Here is a 19,580-nt window from a genome sequence, read left to right as displayed (position 1 = left end):
GTGATCTCTCTTTTGTTGTGCAACTAGACTGTCCGATTTGTTTGGGGGTGATTTTAATGCATATCTATCAAAAGAAGAGAAATTGGGTGGTTTTCTGTGAGAGTAATCAGTGAGTTTATTCATCAAGCAAATCTAAACGATCTTCTAATGGCTGGAGGTAGTTTTACTTGGAGCAATAATAGGGAACTATCGACTTTTGTAAGGTTGGATAGGTTTCTGGTCGATCCTCGGTTTCTATCAGCCTTTCCGAAAGCCGGCCAATCTTTATTACCGAGATCCATTTCACATCATAACACCATTTTTCTAGAGAACAGTCGAGTGAATTGGGGACCTAAGCCTTTTAGACTATTCAACTATCTGATGGATGAAGCCGATTTTAAAGAAATGATGGAACAAGAACTGAAGAATCTTCAAAAAGGAGGTAGGAAAAAGGAATTTTCAGTGTGTTGAAGGGGTTTAAAGAAGCTATAAAAAGGTGGTCGAGAAGTAGGCATCTTGAGTTTTTTGGCTTAATTTTTGATCTGGTACGTTCCATTCACAATATGGAATTGGCTTTACAAAAGGGGTCCTCCACAGTTACAATCGAAGATGTTGCTAATGCTATGAAAGAGCTTTGGAAGTTATATAGGAGAGAAGAGAAGATTTAGTTTCAAAAGTGCAGAGTCAAGTGGTTTTTGGAGGGTGACAAAAATTCTAGATTTTTTCATCAGTGTGCGGCGAATAGAGGGAGATTGAATTTTATAAAATCTTTAAAGGTTGGTGATGAGTGGATTTCGGACGCTGGGAGAATAAAAGATTGTGTGGTGGATTTTTTTTGAAAAGGCGTATAATCTGGATAATACGATTGAGGTGGAGGATATGGACTTGAATTTCTCTAAATTAACCGAGGCGCCAAGCTCTTGTTTGGAGAAGCAATTTTCAGAGTAATAAATTTGGGAAGCTATTGCCTCTACCGACATCAATAAAGCCCCTGGTACAGATGGATTGAATATGGGTTTTTTAAGAAGTTTTGGCCACAGCTTAAAGATGGCACTGTAAGTTTTTTTAAAGATTTTCTCAGGGGGAAACAATGGGAAAAGGGGGTTAACCATTCCTTTATCACCCTCATCCCCAAGAATGCAATTTCAACTAGTGTGGAAGATTACAGGCCTATAAGTTTGTTCAGAGGGCTTTACATGATTTTATCCAAAGTGCTATCGAGAAGGTTAAGGGAGTGCATTGACTTGCTAATTGGTTCTTCTCAGTTTGCTTTTATTCTAGGAAGGCGAATATTAGATTGTTCGCTGATTGCAAACGAAGGAATCGACTACTGGAGAAGAAAGGTCGGAAAGGTATTGTTTTTAAGGTTGATTTCAAAAGAGCTTATGATTCGGTAAATTGGAAGTTCTTGTTGAAAATGATGGAGTATATGGGTTTCGGCAAAGGTGGTGTTCTTGGATAGAATCTTGTATATCTTCGGCATCTATCTCTGTTTTAGTGAATGGGTCTCCTGCGGAGGAGTTTTCGATTACTCGAGGTCTTCGTCAAGGTTGTTCATTTTCCCCACTATTATTCAATTTGATTGGAGAGGCGTTGTGTTTAATGTTGACTAAGGCGGTAAATGTTGGGCTTTTTAGGGGTTTCGAGATTGGCAAATCAAATAATTCCTTTACGCTATCACATCTATAGTTTACTGACGATCTTATCATTTTCTGTAATGCAGAGGGTGGGGAATTAAAGAATGTGTTTAGGGTTCTCTTATCGTTTGAGTTGATGTCTGGATTGTAGTTAAACTTGTCTAAAAGAAGAATTTATGGTATTAATGCGGAATATACTATTTTGAAAGAGTGGGCTGATTCGATTGATTGTTCAATGGGTTCTTTTCCGTCAGACTATTTAGGGCTTCTTCTTGGAGCGAGGAGTAGTTCGGTGGCTTTATGGGAATCGATTATTCAGAGGTTTTATAAGAAGCTGTCGAGTTGGAAAGCAACTTCCCTTTCTATTGCAGGGAGGGTGGTATTAATTAAATCGATTTTATGTTCACTGCCTATTTATTTTTTGTCTGTTTTCAGGTTGCCATATTGTGTCCTTTCTAGGTTGAATTCGATTATGGAGAATTTTTTGTTGGGTGATTCGAATGATAAGAGAAAGATCCTTTGGGTTAATTGGTCTTCTGTTTGTAAGCCTAAGGAGTTAGGCGGTTTAGGGATTATTGATCTTAATTTATTGAATAGAGCGTTCCTGGGTAAATGGTTGTGGAGATTTGTAACCGAATTTAGGTCGTGGTGGAAAAGGGTGATTTACTGCAAGAACAATGTGGATCTGAGGGACCTTTCAATCAAGAGAAGGGGTTTTCCTAAAGCTTATTGGATTTGGACAGGGGTGGTCAAAAATTGCTTTGCTAATGATGATTTTGGGGATTGTATTAGAAAGCATTTGCGTTTAAAAGTTAGGAAAGGTGATGCTATACTCTTTTGACATGATGTGTGGGTGGAGAGCGTGCCTTTAACAGACCGATATCCAAGGTTGTATGCTCTTTCGGTTAACAAATGGTGAAGAATTTCTGATTTCAGAAAACAAAGTCAGGCAGGTTGGTTTTGGGACATCCAGGTGAGAAGAAACCTTACGGATTGGGAGTTGGAGCTTTGGCTTGAATTAAATTCTATTCTTTGCAAGTCATATGTTAATGCTTCGTTGGAAGACACCTCTGTGTGGACAGGAAATGGTGAGGGCGTTTATTCAGTTAGATCTTGTTTAAAATTACTAAATGAGAAAGAGAATGTGGAGTTACATTGGTCAAATCTTTTATGGCTTGGGGTGGCCCCTCCTCGGGTGGAAGTTTTTGTCTGGAAGGTGTTGCAGATGAAGGTAGGAGTTAAAGTTGAGCTGCTGAAACGTGGAGTTAATGGGATTGTGGACAACCTGTGCCCCCTGTGCGGTTCGGCTCCGGAAACGGTTTCACTTGTTTGTGGTGTGCTAGGTAGTATGGAAATTATGGTCTATTGTTTTGATGATGTGGGATGTCCCTTTTGCTGTTCCAGAAAGTCCGGTTGCTCTATTTTCAGTTTGGAAGAAACTGGTGCCTCGTTCAAAAATTTGGGAGTTTATTCCAAGAGCGATTTTATGGTCGGTTTGGAAGTATAGGAATGAGATAATATTTGAAGGTAGAAGCTAGACAACGCAATTCTGTTCTTCCTAACAAGGTACAAACTGGTTTCTTGGTTCTTGGCGAAATTTCCTGCTGTCCCTATTCTTTTCGATTATCTTGTGGGTAATCCGACTCTAGTTGATTCATGGGTGTGTTGCATTAAAACCGGTGCTTTCTCGATGTCTTGGTGTCCCCCTCCTAAGGGTTTCTTCAAGATAAATGTGGATGGAGCTGTGGATAAGTTTTGGAATAAAGGGAGAATAGGTGGCTTACTAAGGGATGAAGATGGTTCGGTGTTGGGGACATTTTCTGAGAGTGTTGGTTAAGGCCCTCCAATTTTGGCCGAACTGTTGGCTATCAAAGCCGTTATATTATTCTTCATGAATTCGATTTGGAGCTCAAGGGGACGACTTATTTTGGTGAGCGATTGCAGTAAAGCGGTAGACTTGATCAAGTTTCCGAATTCTTGTCCTATGTTATTTAGTTCGCTAGTGAAGGAAATTAGGTCTTTGGTAGTAGATAGGAATGTTATTGTAAAACATGTTAGTAGTGTTGTGAACTGTGAAGTGGATGAATTAGCTAAGATAGGAATTGGATGAACTTGTGTTTTTTTTTTTGTTTTTCTATGAGGTCTATTATGATGTTAGGTGTTGTTGTAATGGTTATCTTGTATTGTTTTCTTGGTTGGTAATAAAATTTTGAGGCACTCTTTTCCTTATTCCAATGTCTGTTGAGATACCTTAGTGTTTTTGACGGTTATGAAGGGGGTTTTTAACGAGGCCTCCCTTTCTTATTAAAAAAAAACAAATTCATATTTTACAAGAGGATCCATAGGAGTTTTATATACATGAATTAGAGAACTAGATAAGATAGGAGTCATCTTTTCTATAAATTAGGAGATAGTGTTAGAGATAAGTTAGGAAATAGAGTTTGACTAAAACACTACTCATAGTTAATAGCTGGGTATCTGGGATGTTCTCCTTTCACAACTTGTTCATAACTTGTTGACTTAACAAGAATATAACGTGGGGTGGCCGGGGGGGGGGACATCTATACTATTGCGATTCTAGAACAAAAAACACATAACATTTGTAACTTGTGATTAATCTTGTATTCTGTTTTCATCTTTTCTTCATTTTGTTTATTCTTTCCATGTAGTTTAGAGAGTTTTTGAGCAATTATTGATACTACTTTACTTTTTAGCAAATATGCCAACAACTTCACGTATTGTGGTCAGCTCCATTCCGTATCATTATTTCCATGGTTCTTCTTTATCAGCAACTTGGTGTTGCTTCACTTCTTGGATCACTAATTCTAGTTCTCATGGTCCCACTGCAGGTAAAAATCTTTATTGCCTTCCTTTCTTCTTTTATCTAAACTACTCTTATACTTTTAAGTTGGGAAATTATTTTTCATGTCGATAGTCTGATGATATCTATTGTCTTCTATTTTTCAATACCTGCAAGGTGAAGTTCTTTAAACCATCTTTCTGGTGACTGATCATGCCTTAACATTATCTTTGTTTATGTGGGGACAGACCATTGTGATTAGCAAAATGAGAAAAATGACTAAGGAAGGGCTACAGTGGACTGACAGAAGAGTCAGCCTTATGAATGAAATTTTAGCTGCTATGGACACTGTGAAGTATGGTTTAATTCAGAAAGCACTTCCCTTGGATTTGAATATATTTTCTTACCATTTGACATTGCTTATTGGCTCCATGCTTGGTAAATTTCAGATTTTATGCATGGGAGAAGAGCTTTCAGGCAAGAGTTCACAGTATACGAAATGATGAGCTGTCATGGCTTCGGAGAGCTCAGCTACTATCTGCTGTATGATATTTGAAATTATACTCCCTTTCTTTGCATGTGTGTCTACTATATGAAAAAAATAGAATATGAAGTTTCTAGTGGCCATGAAAAATTAATTGGTGTACTCGCGTTTGCACTGGAAAATGTAACACCAACCAGTATTCTTAACATTAGTATGCTTTCAGAATTTATTTAAGGGAAAATGTGATTATGGTTGTCACCATTCATAATGTCAGGCCCACTTTTCTAATCCAGTGTATGAGAAAGATGGCTTACATTTTTGGTACCTTGATTTGATTCAGGACAAGTTGTGACACACCCATGATCTCTCACTATTGGAGCATCTTTTTTGCTATACATTTTACTTTCATAATGAACATGGTCAAACACTCATTATCTATCTGGTTGATTCATGCATGTTCCACTGGCAGTTCACAGTGCTAGTGATTAAGATACATAAATTATTGGCGTGTTTTACAATATGATTTGAGTTTATTTTTTCCCCTTTAACAACTTGTATCTCTTGCAGTTTAACAGTTTCATGCTGAACAGCATACCAGTTGTTGTGACTGTAGTTTCATTTGGGGCATTCACATTGCTTGGTGGGGATCTAACACCAGCGAGGGCATTCACATCCCTTTCTCTGTTTGCGTTGCTACGATTTCCTCTGAACACACTTCCTAATTTATTAAGTCAGGTTTACAAATTACCTCTAAAGTCACTTTTGCTCTATTGGCTAGACTAGAAAGCTGTTTAGTCACTCAATAACTTAAGAGATATTTGATAAACTTTAAGAATTTATTGTAATGAAAGGAAAATAACCTTGAAGAATTCAAGAATCTATGTAAAAAAAAATTTTTGAACATTATTTGTAATGTAAGGTAGTCTTGACAATTTTCCAGGTTTTCTCATGATTAAGTTCAGTAGGTTTGCTAAAAGAACCAAATAGCTTCAATTGTCTATTTGACAGTCTAAAGCTTGGTTTTCAGGTGGTAAATGCAAATGTATCATTGCAACGTCTTCAGGAGCTTTTCTTAGCTGAAGAGAGAGTTCTAGCACCAAATCCACCTCTTCACCCAGGGCTTCCAGCCATCTCAATTAAGGATGGAAAATTTTCATGGGATTCAAAGGTCATTCCAAAGTGTTTCTTGTTTTTATATTTCTCAAATCTTGTCATCTGCTTTGCTAAAATAGAACCTTTTTGGTTAATATATATATATTATTTGTGAAGGGTTTAGTAATGATCTCTCAACACATTCAGTTTGCATCATACTCTGCGAGAGTGGAAAGACTGATAAAGTTTTAGATATTGAGTCTGCCACAAGGCATCTAGCTGAAACATTATAGCTTTGAATTTTACACGAGACATGCTACTTTAGCAATTCTAACACTTCAAGTATCCTTTACAAAAACATTATTTTGTGCCCCTATGAGTTAATTTATACTAAATTAAAAAGTCATGAAAAATAAATCCAAGTGCTATTTTGGAGGGTTCTCATTGTATGAGATCTTTAGAAGAAAATAACCCTTAACAATGGCTTATAACCATGTTTATTCTGTTTAGTGCCATCAGATCTGGAACTTCTGACTTGTACTTCTTCATTACAAGCTACCAATAGAGGTCCCATAAATACATCATATTTATAAATGCGCAACCCTTCATTTGGTGCTTGGGATTAAGTTGACCACTACCCGTATGTTGTGCTTTCCCAGCTTTATAGTGTGGAAATTCTCGCATATTTATCATCACAAACAACATTGATATTGCAATGTACTATAGAAGATGAAGACACTTTTTAGATTTTCATTTTCAGGCAGATAAACCTACCTTATCAAATATCAATTTAGAGGTGCCAGTTGGTAGCTTCGTTGCGATTGTTGGTGGAACTGGAGAAGGAAAAACATCACTTATATCAGCAATGCTTGGGGAGCTACCTGCAGATGCAAATTCAAGTGTTGTTATAAGAGGGACTGTCGCTTATGTGCCCCAAGTTTCATGGATTTTTAATGCTACCGTAAGTTGCAGATTGCTTATGTTCATTGATGTTTGCTTCCATTTCAAATTTCTAAGTATTTTTTGAAAATGAAAGTTTACTTCCTACTACCAGACATGTTTCTGACCTTCAAACTTCATTTCACAGGTTCGTGACAATGTATTGTTTGGTTGTAGCTTTCAACCTGAACGATACTGGAAGACAATTGATGTAACAGCCCTAAGGCATGATCTGGATATACTTCCTGTTAAGTGAATTTAATACATCTATTTATAATTTCTATTGCTTATTGTGAAATGTCTTTGTAACTATTTTTTTAATAAGAAACTCGGCCTCGTTGAAAACCCCTTCATACCCGCCGCTATACAAAAGTACCTCAACGAACATTGGAAGGAGGAATAGAGTGCCTCAAATATTATTCCACAAACAAAGCTAAATCAGCTGGAATGGCCTTCAACTCAACTAAGATAGGCGGACTTGGACCAGTAGATGCCGAAAATGAACACATAATCTTGCTCTCTTCATTTCTAAGGATACCACCAATTCCGCTGCTATTCTAATCACTTGTCATTGCCTCATCCACATTAATTTTGAAGAAACCCGGGGGTGGGGGACACCATGAGACCATTGAGAGATTTATCTTCATGGACAGATTACTTGAATCAACCAACTTCGGGTCACTAACAAGGCAATCTAAGAGAACTGGAAAATTAGGAAATTTCACCGAAAACCACGCAACCACTCTATATCTAGAAATAAGTTTAAGATCAAGACTTCTATTCTCAAAAACCACTTGGTTTCGACATTTCCATACTAACCACAAGACAGCTCCCAGATTAAAATTCCAAATAATCAACTTTGGAACTAGGCTTCCCCAAGAAGATAAGAAGACATTAGGATACTCTGGAAGGACCGTGGATAGGTTCCAAAACCTTAAGAAACTCACCCATAAGCCCCACGTAATAGAACAAGAAAAAAACAAGTGAAATCGTCTCTTGGCACAAACCACAAAGATGGCATAAAATGTTCTCTATCCCACTAACACCACGCTTGATAAGTTTAGATATAATAGTCAATTTTTGATGCAAAACCTGCCACATAAACGCCTCCACTCTTGGGGTAGCATAATATATCCAAACCAGCTTCGACCAAATCGAATCCACAATAGACCCTCATGACAAATAATTTAACGTATGTTTTATCGAATAAACGCCCTCCCCATTCCCAATCCACACATATTGATCATTCGCATCATTTCAAATACTAACGTTAATAATGACAAAAGTTTCATCCACTGCTTTAATTCCCAGTCCAATAAATTTCTTTGCAACTGAATATCCCAGCACCAGCCCCCTGTATTAAAAAAACCAAACTCGGAGATTTTTTCTTTCTTTATTAACTGAAAGAGAAAACAGCCTCAGAAATTTCACTTTAAGAGGGATATTGCAAATCCACCTTTCAAACCAAAACAATAAATCATTCCCCTTTCCGACTCGTAATTGACAATGATTCTGAAAACAGTGACCAAAAGCATCATTCGCCCAACAGTTATTAACATCTCCCCTCCAAATCCAAGATAATTTAGGGTACCACATTATCCATCAAAATTGATCTATTATCCAAATTATACTTGCAGCAGACCAAATTCTTTCACCAAAACTCTTTTTCCGTAGCAAACTTTCATGCCCACTTCCCCAGGAGAGCCCTATTCATAAAGTTTAAATAAATGGCCCCAACCCCCTTGAACTTTAGGTCTACACACAGTCTGCCAATTCACCCAATGGATACAATTTTTTTGAAATGAACCCCCTATAAGAAGTTTGCCATAATAGAATTCAGTTTCCTCATAACCTTATTCGACATTCTAAACAACGACATAAAATAAATTGGCAAAGCGCTTAAAACCGACTTCACCAACAACTCTCCCTGCAAGAGAAAGAGTATTTGCTTTTCAACCCGTCAATTTCTGGTAACATCTCTGGATTATTGGTTTCCACAAAGTAACCGAATTCTTCGTCGAACCAAGAGGAAGACCAAGATACTCCGTTGGAAAGGTTCCATCAAACATCCAATCGAATCTGCCCACGCTCTGATGCATGATTCATCAACATTAATATCGAAAATTCTGCTCTTAGACAAATTTAGTTGTAGCCTCGAACACAATTCAAAAGTAGTCAATACTCTTTTCACATTCTTCAGTTGCCCTTACGAAGCACCACAAAAAATTAACAGATCATCGGCAAACTGTAAATGAGACAGCGAAAACGCCTTATTCGGACTGCCGATCTGGAACCCACTGAAAAAATCCATCTTAATCGCCTTAGACAACATCAAACTTAACGTCTCACCCACTAAATTAAACAACGGTGATAATGGACACCCTGGGCATAACCTCCTAGACATCTTGAATTTTTCAGTCGGAGAGCCGTTAACCAAGACGAAAATTGAAGCTGAAGATAAACATTTTAAAATCCAAGAACGTCATCGCTGCCCAAACCCCTTATATTCCATAACCTTTAACAAGATCGACCAGTCTGTTGAATCGTAGGCTCTTCTGAAATCCACTTTAAAAGCAACACCTTTCAGTATTTTTTTCCTCCAAAAATCAATCCCCTCATTTGCTATAAAGGAGCAGTCAAGAATCTACCTCCCTGGTGCAAATTCAAATTGAGCAGGACTTATAAGAAAATCAATACAAGTCCTCAATCTTCTTGAAAGAACCTTCGACAAAATTTTGTAAACACCACCAAGCAGACTAATAGGCCGATAATCTTCCAAACTCTTCGAATTCAATTTCTTGAGGATCAATGATATAAAAAAATGATTCACTTCTTTCTCCCACCTTTTCCCTGAATAAAAATCATCTCATCCTTCAGAACTGGCCAGAATCTCTTTTTTTTTTGATAAGAAGATAGGCCTCGTTAAAAACCCCCTTCATGATTAATGGAACAAAAAAATGTTCCTTAGTCAGCGGAAGGAGGAAAAGAGTGCCTTAATAACCATTAATAAACAAGAGTTACATAATGTTTAACAACAGAACTCTCCCTTACAATAATAAACCCAAATGCTGAAAGAATCCATACACACTGAGAACTAACCGATACCGGCCTTAGCTAAGCTGTCAGCCTCAACATTAGCTGATCTAGGAACCCATCTAATAATACCATTTAGATCTCTTAACAAAAAACCAATATCTCTCACTAAAACTCTATAAACAACAGGACATCGATCATAGTTCTTGACCCACTCCACTGCTAGTTTGCTATCAGATTCAATAATAAGACGATCCTGAACCCTCGGAAGAAAAGATTCAAAGAAAGATAAACCCTTCTTAATTGCCAAAATCTCCACCAACAGCGAAGGACCTGGACCAGCCGCCTTTAGGAAAGAACCCTTCACCGAGCCATCCTCCAATCTAAGAATACCACCCACACCACTTTTCCTACAATCACCACTCACTGCTGCATCCACATTAAGTTTTATAAAACCCTTTGGAGGGGGGGACCAAGACACAGTTTTGATTATCGAGGACCTTGAAAGGGAACAATAATCCCCAAGAGTAGGATCCGAAATAAGAGAGTCCTTCATAATAGAAACATCGTTGCTATTCGAGGATGCAATTGCTTCCCAAATTTCCTTCTCAGCAAAATTCCTTTCCACCATAGATCTTTGCGCTTCCGATAATCTGGAAAACTCGAGGTTTACTTTATCTACTCCTACAGTTGGCTTCCTATTATAGGCCTCCTTGAAAAAATTGAAAATACTAGATTTAATCTGATCTGGGTCAGAGATCCATTCGCCATTGATTTCAAGGACCTTCAGGGCGTTTACCCTCCCCCTATTTGATGCGCATTGGTGAAAATGTATAGAATTTCGATCCCCATCTGAAATCCACTTTTGACGCGACTTTTGAAACCAAATTAATTCATATTTTTTGTACAGATCCCACAATTCCTTCTTTACCTTCACAATAGCATCTCATGATACTGAATTTAACCCCTATTGTATAACTGCCTCCATGTCAAAAATAGACTTCTCTAGCTCTAAAATCCTTCCCGTTATCAAGAGATGTCTATTATTCGTCCAACTTCTAATTACTCTCTTCGATTCATTCAACATGTTTGAAATTCCTCTTATCCTCTTATCTTTTTTCATCTCTTCCAATGCAGATTCCATCATTTTCTGAAAACCTTGTTCTTCCATCAGATAGTTAAAAAGCCTGAACGTTTTCGAACCCCAATTAACCACACTCATTTCTAGTAGTATCGCATTATGATCTGATAACGATTTTGGGAGAAGAATCTAAACAACATCTGGATAAATGCTTAAGAATCTGGAATTCACTAAGAACCAGTCGAGTCTGACAAAAGCTGGGGAATCCCTATTGTTGAACCACGTAAAATTCCCTCCAGATAAGGGAAGATCTGTTAGTTTTGCCTGAAAAACAAAATCTCCTAATAAGTCTCATTGAATGTATATTCTGTTATTTACCTTGCTTCTCCCCCGAGGACAAATATGAGTTAAAGTCCCCCCCACACATAAAGAACTTTCCATCTGTTCTAAGAAAATTAGAAGTTCCTCAAAAAATCTCTCCTTTTCTGATTCAACTGCAGGACTGTACACATTAACAAAACAACATTCCTCTTCATTATCCTTAAGTTTGCCCTTCACTTAAATGTACCTTTTGAAAATAAATAGCTGCTCCATCTCGAACCAATTTTCATCCCATAAACTAACTAAACCTCCTGCCGCTAGCCTTTTAATTTTCTGCCACCCAACTTCTTTAGTAACACCTGATTCACAGATCCCAATTTTGTCTCCAGCATAAACACAACAACTGGTTTCCTCCTTAAAATCATACTTTTCACTACTCTTATCTTTTCTTTTCTCCACAGGCCCCTGATATTCCAAGATACACATGAAAAAATTGACATTAAAATGGTTCATACACCTCCTACAAAGATGGGAACTCAATTCCCATATTCCACAACCTTGTTTTTCCCAAATCTTCAAATTTCCTTGCAAACTCTTTTTTCCCACCCCGAAATGTTATACCCATCAATTTTCTTACCTCCCGGGTGACATTTAATTCCTCATCAACTTCTTGAATTTGCATCGAGTTGTCACTCGCCTCCGATCTACATTTATCTTTTTTCCCCTGATATATGGTATACTCTTTCGAACAACCTCTTCTTGACCTTTCCATCCACTTCACTTCTTACCGAAGCATTACAATCAAAAAGGGGTGGAGACCTTCTCTGACTACTATCCCTAGTTTGCAAAATCTAATTCTCTCCTTCTAACCCACCTCTCTTCCCGGTCAACCCACTACTTACTTTTAAACCATCTTCTCCACCTCTTTTGGGTAATATCTCTATCTCCTCAATTCCACCAAACCCATCCCCCTCGACCTCCAATGGGATTTGGGCTTGTTTTCCAACCTCATTTCTAAACTCACCTTGAGTTATATTAATTGTTGGCTCTGAAGGATAGATTTTGAAAATAGGTAATTTGGGCTCGCTCATTTTATCTGATTAGGCCTGCTCATTAAAGGATAAATTCAAATTTCCCCTTAACCCCAGACCCGCATAATCCCCTATTAAAACTATTCTCTACTCGAGACAATCTGCCCCCTTTAATAATGATCTCATTCTCACTACCCAACAATAATGATTGCTGTCAACCTCTCTTCTGACGCGCCATCTGTCCTTCCATCTGCAAGCCACGAGGCTACCCTGTTTCGGGACTCATAATTTGTCTGTCCGTCTCCCTCATCCAGCACTGCTAGCCTCCCACCATTTTGGTCCTTCTCCGACGATTTCTCGATCCATTAATCTTCTGAAATCACATCCGATTCTTTCTCCCGAAGATAACTTGGCTTTTAAAAAACCGAACCCAGTCTAATACTGACTTTAAAAGATCTTCCATATGACCCTATCGTGATCGTCTTAGGAACATCGAAAGGGCTTGCCACTCTAACCATCAACATTGCTACCAAAATGTCTACTCTGTTCCTTGTTGACTCCAATATACATACCAATGATCCCCACCTTTTAGCTAGCCTATGTAAGAAAGACTCCTGCCAACATAATAAAGGAACTCCATACAGTTCAACCAAACAGTACGCCACTGGAATTCCGTTTTCATTAAGAAGAGGTCCACCCAATCAATCCAGAAAGACAGTTCCTCTTTCTTGCTATTCCATGTCTCCGATAATGCTTCAATTGACTGAAAAGTGATATTACATGAGTTCCATGCATAACCCCAGCTTACCAACTTCACATCAATACCATCACTGTGCAAAGCCTTCTGAACCAGTTCCAACTTAACGGATGCCTTAATGACCCTCGTCAATGAGCACTTCATCCAATCCGTCTCTTTCGTAGGAATATACATCTCCCATAAATTCATCATTCTTGTTCCAACTTTTGAAGTCCCCTCTGTTCTCCCACGAATCATGATCTGCCCTCAACCTTTTGTTCTAAACCAAAGCTTCTTTGTAAGACCTATCATCTCTTATACTTCTCGGGGTCTCATTTTCGACCCTGTTTTTCTCCTTTTCATTTTCATCTAACTGTTTCTTTTCTGATTGAATTATAGAAGATGTGGCTGTACCTCTTCGAGGTTTCTGGTACTTCACCACCTCCACTAATACTTTCCTCCCATCAATCAACGATCCGTTAACTTTCGCGATAGCATGCATCAGACTCTTCTCGTTAGCAAACTGAACAAAGGCAAAAGTAGAGGCTTTGTATTTTGGTTTTTCCAAAACTCTCGGGATGAAGATTCTGATAACCGACCCATGATACTGAAAGAGCTCCCTTAACGCACTCCTTGACACTTTCTGGCTCAGATTATCCACGAACGTTGTCCATACCTCACCGGAGGAAAATTGACTTTTTGACTTCTCTATCGCTCTCTCCCTCTTACTCTCTCCCATGACTCCCTAATCCACTACAATTAATAGAGTTCATTGTCTCTGTAACTAATTAAGCATCTCACATTGATCTTCAGGATCATGATCTTACTGAGATTGGCGAAAGAGGGGTGAACATAAGTGGTGGGCAGAAGCAGAGAGTTTCCATGGCTAGAGCTGTCTACTCCAATTCAGATGTGTATATATTTGATGACCCTTTAAGCGCCCTCGATGCGCATGTTGCAAAGCAGGTAGTCTGTTTATTCTGACCAACATTTGCTATTTCTGCCACGTTCTACACTAGTCATTGCACATTTTACAGTAGTGTAGAACAGGAAATAGATTCCATCAAATTGACGTGAATTTATATAGGAGTTGAGGAATTAGTTTTAAGGTTATGTTTAAGTTTTAGTTGAGGTCAAAAAGATGGAAAATTGTCAGAGCAGTTGAAGTTTTGTATGAGGTGTGGTATAGGTTTAAAGTTGAGGTGATGAAATTAGAAGAAAAGTGCTGAAAAGTTATATGATGGTAATTAATTTTCGTAGTGTAATGATCACTGAATATATAGAGTCCTAACACCCTGATAAGAAATTACTGAACTAGTACTTCTTGTCCTCCAAGGAGGAGGCTCTAATAAAAACATGGCTTAAAATAGCTTCTAGGTCAGAATTGTTCTTGGAATCTAATCCTGACTTCTCTTCAGAACTTTCATCTGCATCATGACCAGTGTCCTATACAGATTTCTTTTTCCCTTTTCCTAGGCAAATTTTTCTTTGGAAAAACAAGCTATTTCTTCTTAGGAGAAAAGCTTTTTTCAATTTCTATCTGGATGTATTTTCAGCTTTAAGGGGTGATCATTGAACTTTTTTTTTTCTATTTCAAGTGGGTGCTTGAGATTATGCTATACAGATCTAGTCTAAAGTCATTTGCAGGTTTTCAACAGATGTATCAAGGAAGAGTTGCAAGGGAAAACCAGAATACTTGTCACAAACCAGCTACATTTTCTTCCGCATGTAGATCACATTCTCCTTGTCTCTGATGGTGTAATTAAGGAAGAGGGTACCTTCGAGGAGATCTCAAAAAATGGAAGGCTATTTCAGAAACTGATGGAAAATGCTGGAAAAATGGAGAAACAAGGAGTAGAGAATGACGATGGGAAAAACTCTGACCTCGAAGACTTGAAACCAAATTCAAATGAGATGGTTGAGATAAATGAGCTACTAAAAAGGGAAAATCCTTCAAAAAGAAGGAAAGGAAGGAACGCTGTACTTGTAAAGCAAGAAGAAAGGGAAACAGGTGTTGTCAGCTGGAATGTGTTGATGAGGTAATATGAGATTGATCTTTTATGTCACAACAACTAAATTTATGATTCTCTAGATTTTCAATAACTTTGATTTTAGTTCTTGTTTCATTTTTATATGACATGAACACCGTTGTTGAAAAGCTTCCTTGGTCAGCTTCATTTGGTTAATGATACCTGTCTCTTTATAGCTATCCAAAACTGAACAAGATTTTCTGAAGATTTAAAAGGTTTAGTACTAGCAGAAATTGTATATAAAGGTTGAAGCTCCTTTATATCCAGTTAAACTGTTGGGAAAATAGTCACTCGAAAAATAGTACAACAATAGAGCGTCTTGCGTCATACAAATGACACTTACTTTCACTGATCATTCACCTAAAGATTTGCCCATTGGACATGATGGAAATGCTCTTTAAATTCTTCTTGAGCTTTAACTCTTCAACATTTGAATTCATTTGTAAAATGTACAAACAACTTATTAAATCATATGTAAAACCCAAAGAGTTTGCAATTTATATCAATTCAACTTTAGATGGGCATTAAACTGATTTTCTTTTTGCAGGTATAAGGATGCTCTAGGTGGCTTATGGGTGGTTATGATACTCTTTACATTCTATTTTTTGACAGAAGTTCTTAGAATATCGAGCAGCACTTGGTTACGCTTTTGGACAGACCAGAGTACTTCAAGGAGTTATAATCCTGAGTACTACATTGTCATATATGCTCTCTTAGGCTTTAGCCAGGTGTGTGTCTTCATCTGCAGCTAATAGATGCTTTACATTGGTATTCATTTACGCTGCATAAAATGACATATTATAATGAAACCCTCTTTTATCTTCTGTTTTGGTAATTATTATAACATATTTTTTACCATTTTAATAATTCAGGTAACTGTGACGCTTACAAACTCTTTTTGGTTGATCACATCAAGTCTTCGTGCAGCTAAAAGATTACATGACATGATGCTAAATTCCATCCTAGGAGCTCCTATGCTGTTTTTCCAGACCAATCCAACTGGTCGTGTAATCAACAGGTTTTCAAAAGATCTAGGTGATGTAGATCGTAATGTTGCTAATTTTATGAATATGTTCATGAATCAGTTGTGGCAGCTTCTCTCGACATTTGCACTGATAGGCATTGTGAGCATATTTTCATTGTGGGCCATAATGCCACTTCTCATCTTGTTTTATGCCGCCTATCTATATTATCAGGTATGTACAACAATTGTCAGTTTCTCATCTGTTTTAAGACTTAGGTTTTTTCATGTTTTGTAAGCTTTGAGAATGATACTTACTGGATGGGGCTCGTACACCCCATGGAATTTAATAAAAAAGAAACTGTTGCATTTTTCTTTTTGATGATATCGAAACTTCCTTCCACCATCATAGAGTGCATTCATTTGGTGAATAATTTATTTTCCAAATTGAGTCTAGAATAAGCAAATACTCTACCTCAATTGCATGCACCAAAGAATATTCTTTGGTGATTATTACCTTTCATTTAATGTGTCATGTCCTTTGGACAAGTCTCAATAGTTATTTGCAATGCAGAGCACATCTCGTGAAGTGAAACGCATGGATTCGATTACCAGGTCACCTATTTATGCACAGTTTGGAGAAGCATTAAATGGTCTTTCATCCATTCGTGCATACAAAGCTTATGATCGGGTTGCCAATATTAATGGGAAATCCATGGATAATAATATCAGATTCACTCTTGCAAATACAAGTTCAAATCGTTGGCTCACAATAAGATTAGAAACATTAGGAGGCCTTATGATTTGGTTAACAGCAACCTTTGCAGTTCTGCAGAATGGAAGAGCTGAAAACCAGGCAGCATATGCATCCACAATGGGCCTACTTCTCAGCTATACTTTAAATATTACTAGTTTATTAAGTGGTGTTCTAAGACAAGCAAGTCGGGCTGAGAATAGCTTAAATGCTGTGGAACGTGTGGGGACATATATCAATTTACCTTCAGAGGCTCCAGAAGTAATTGACAGCTACCGTCCTCCACCTGGTTGGCCTTCATCAGGGTCAATTAAATTTGAGGATGTTGTCTTACGCTATAGGCCTGAACTTCCACCAGTCTTGCGTCGATTGTCCTTTACTACTGCTCCAAGTGAAAAGATAGGGATAGTTGGAAGAACTGGTGCAGGGAAATCCAGCATGCTGAATGCACTATTTCGGATTGTAGAACTGGAAAAAGGAAGAATCTTGATTGATGGTTGTGATGTTTCCAGACTTGGACTAACGGATTTGAGAAAGGCTCTTAGTATTATTCCACAATCACCAGTTCTTTTCTCAGGTACACAGTTTAACTTTTGATTATACTTGGTGAAGTGCTGGGCTTAATCTTTAAATGCTTGTTCAACCCTACAATTCCTTTTATCAAGTTTTCTGAAATATTCTTCATCAAAATGTGATCAATTCATTGCCACTTTTGTGTGTTGGAATCATTTGAAACTGTTTCCATATTGTTCAATAACTTGCAGTGTGTTACTATGACATAGAGCTATAGAAAGACCAAACTACCAGTCGTATACTTGTTAATGTTCTTAGACCTTGAAGCTGTAGTTAATTCAATTTTCCGTCTTTGCGGATGAGGATACAATCACTATAAGCTACTATAGAATATGATCACAATACCAGTATTAACCTTAGGTTTGATTAATGCATCTATTTCTAGCGTGCCTTAAACTCTTAAGAGTTAAATTGAAAATATTGAACTGTACGAATCTTATTCCTAGATAAAAGTCTTTAATTCATAATTTGGAAAAAAGAAATGGTAAACGCCTTAGTTTTGCAGGCAAGGGTTCCGTCTTTTGCAGCTTGCAAGTCGTATTCCCACATATAGCAATCAAACTATGAATTAGATGTCTTTTTGTTCCTTTTCCTTGTAACCTTTTTAATCTCTCTTTTCTGATCATCTATGACCTTCTATATACCTTGATAAGCTCTCCTAAGGTAGGGAGAAACATTCAAGACTTAGAATTTAAAATATTTGTTTACTTCCTCAATATTTTCTAATATGATATCTCCTAAGATTGAAATTTCTATTTTGTTATGGTCATCTTTAATTTATTCAGGAACTGTCCGACTAAACCTTGATCCATTCAATGAACACAATGATGCTGACCTTTGGGAGGCTTTGGAAAGGGCTCATCTGAAGGATGTAATCAGGAGGAACGCCTTTGGCCTGGATGCTGAGGTATTAAAATAAAACATGATATCAAAATAGAAAATGGAAACAGCGGCTACTGTTAATCTAGAAAACTAGTGGTGATTAGGACTGCCAAATTAATAATCTGATGTGAGTAAATCTTTTGAGCTATTCCTAAGCTAATATTGATCTAGAAAGCTAGTTTTGTTGATTACATCTGCCAAAACAATTATTGTGGTGTAGGTTTGTTGAGGTATCTCACAAACAAGTAAAATAAATTAAAAAGAGGAGAAAAATTGTCAAAGAACAGGCATAAATGTTAAAATGATCATAGACGTCTTGTAATTTACAACATATTTTCATAGTTTTTCTATTGTTAACTAGTATGTGGCTATGCTCACGGGAGAAATTTTTTTCCAATTAATTTGTAATTGTAGGAAAACTATATTCTTGAGCTCAGCTTGTTGGCATTGGCTTGCAAAGGCACTGGGTTGATGATCAGTTAATAAAGATGCCAACAATCTGCTGATTGTTGAGAATGTATTCTGAAAATCTACATTTCTTGTTGAAAGTAAAATATTTGCAGAAGTCTTTGGTGAGATTAATCTGAATTAATTGAAGTTGTTACATAAAACATCAACTAGGTTCATCGACAGATACACTAATTGCATGCATAAGATTGATGGTACTAAAGATGGGAATTAAAGTAAAATAAAGTGTTTTTGCAAACAGTTAACTCCATGGCTGTTAAGTCTGTCATGGTTTCTAAAGTAAAATTATGTTTAACGTGTATAACCATTTATATTAGAAAAACTTATATTTTGCATGTTGTTTGAAACAAGAGAAAGTGAAATGTTGATGAAATAATTCGGCTTCATCCTTGTCAAGGTTTTGGAGAGTGGGGAGAATTTCAGTGTTGGGCAGAGACAATTATTGTGTCTTGCTCGAGCTTTGCTGCGAAGGTCAAAGATTCTTGTTCTTGATGAAGCAACTGCAGCTGTCGATGTTAAGACTGATGCTTTTATCCAGAAAACCATTCGCGAAGAATTCAAAACTTGCACGATGCTGATTATTGCTCACAGATTAAATACCATCATAGACTGTGACCAGATTCTTGTGCTTGATGCTGGTCAGGTGTGCCTTCTTGTTCATTATTATTTTTGTATAATTCTGGTTCTTTTTCTTTCTGCAATTTCTACCCCGTTTAGTAGACATTTATCCTTAAGTGAGATCGACTCTTTTCCAGGAATTGCTTAGCAAATTCTAGCGT

General features: G+C 37.4%; 1 protein-coding gene across 1 annotated transcript in view; it reads left to right on the top strand.

The window, feature by feature from the left end:
• LOC120181834 (ABC transporter C family member 12-like) overlaps positions 1 to 19,580 on the top strand; it is a 32,138-nt gene that overhangs the window by 11,240 nt on the left and 1,318 nt on the right. The window contains exons 14-27 of the mRNA XM_039186882.1: positions 4,331 to 4,465; positions 4,665 to 4,771; positions 4,866 to 4,959; positions 5,468 to 5,635; positions 5,928 to 6,068; positions 6,753 to 6,953; positions 7,080 to 7,178; positions 13,947 to 14,099; positions 14,781 to 15,172; positions 15,711 to 15,891; positions 16,036 to 16,359; positions 16,699 to 17,455; positions 18,237 to 18,358; positions 19,199 to 19,444. Coding sequence (XP_039042813.1) covers positions 4,331 to 4,465; positions 4,665 to 4,771; positions 4,866 to 4,959; positions 5,468 to 5,635; positions 5,928 to 6,068; positions 6,753 to 6,953; positions 7,080 to 7,178; positions 13,947 to 14,099; positions 14,781 to 15,172; positions 15,711 to 15,891; positions 16,036 to 16,359; positions 16,699 to 17,455; positions 18,237 to 18,358; positions 19,199 to 19,444 — 3,120 coding nt within the window. The remainder of the gene's footprint in view (positions 1 to 4,330; positions 4,466 to 4,664; positions 4,772 to 4,865; positions 4,960 to 5,467; positions 5,636 to 5,927; positions 6,069 to 6,752; positions 6,954 to 7,079; positions 7,179 to 13,946; positions 14,100 to 14,780; positions 15,173 to 15,710; positions 15,892 to 16,035; positions 16,360 to 16,698; positions 17,456 to 18,236; positions 18,359 to 19,198; positions 19,445 to 19,580) is intronic.

The sequence above is a fragment of the Hibiscus syriacus genome, unplaced genomic scaffold (assembly GCF_006381635.1).
Source record: "Hibiscus syriacus cultivar Baekdansim isolate YM2019G1 unplaced genomic scaffold, ASM638163v2 tig00003721_pilon, whole genome shotgun sequence".
In the NCBI taxonomy this organism is placed as follows: domain Eukaryota; kingdom Viridiplantae; phylum Streptophyta; class Magnoliopsida; order Malvales; family Malvaceae; genus Hibiscus; species Hibiscus syriacus.
Note: the sequence above shows the minus strand (reverse complement) of the source record. Positions and strands in the feature narration are given on the sequence as shown.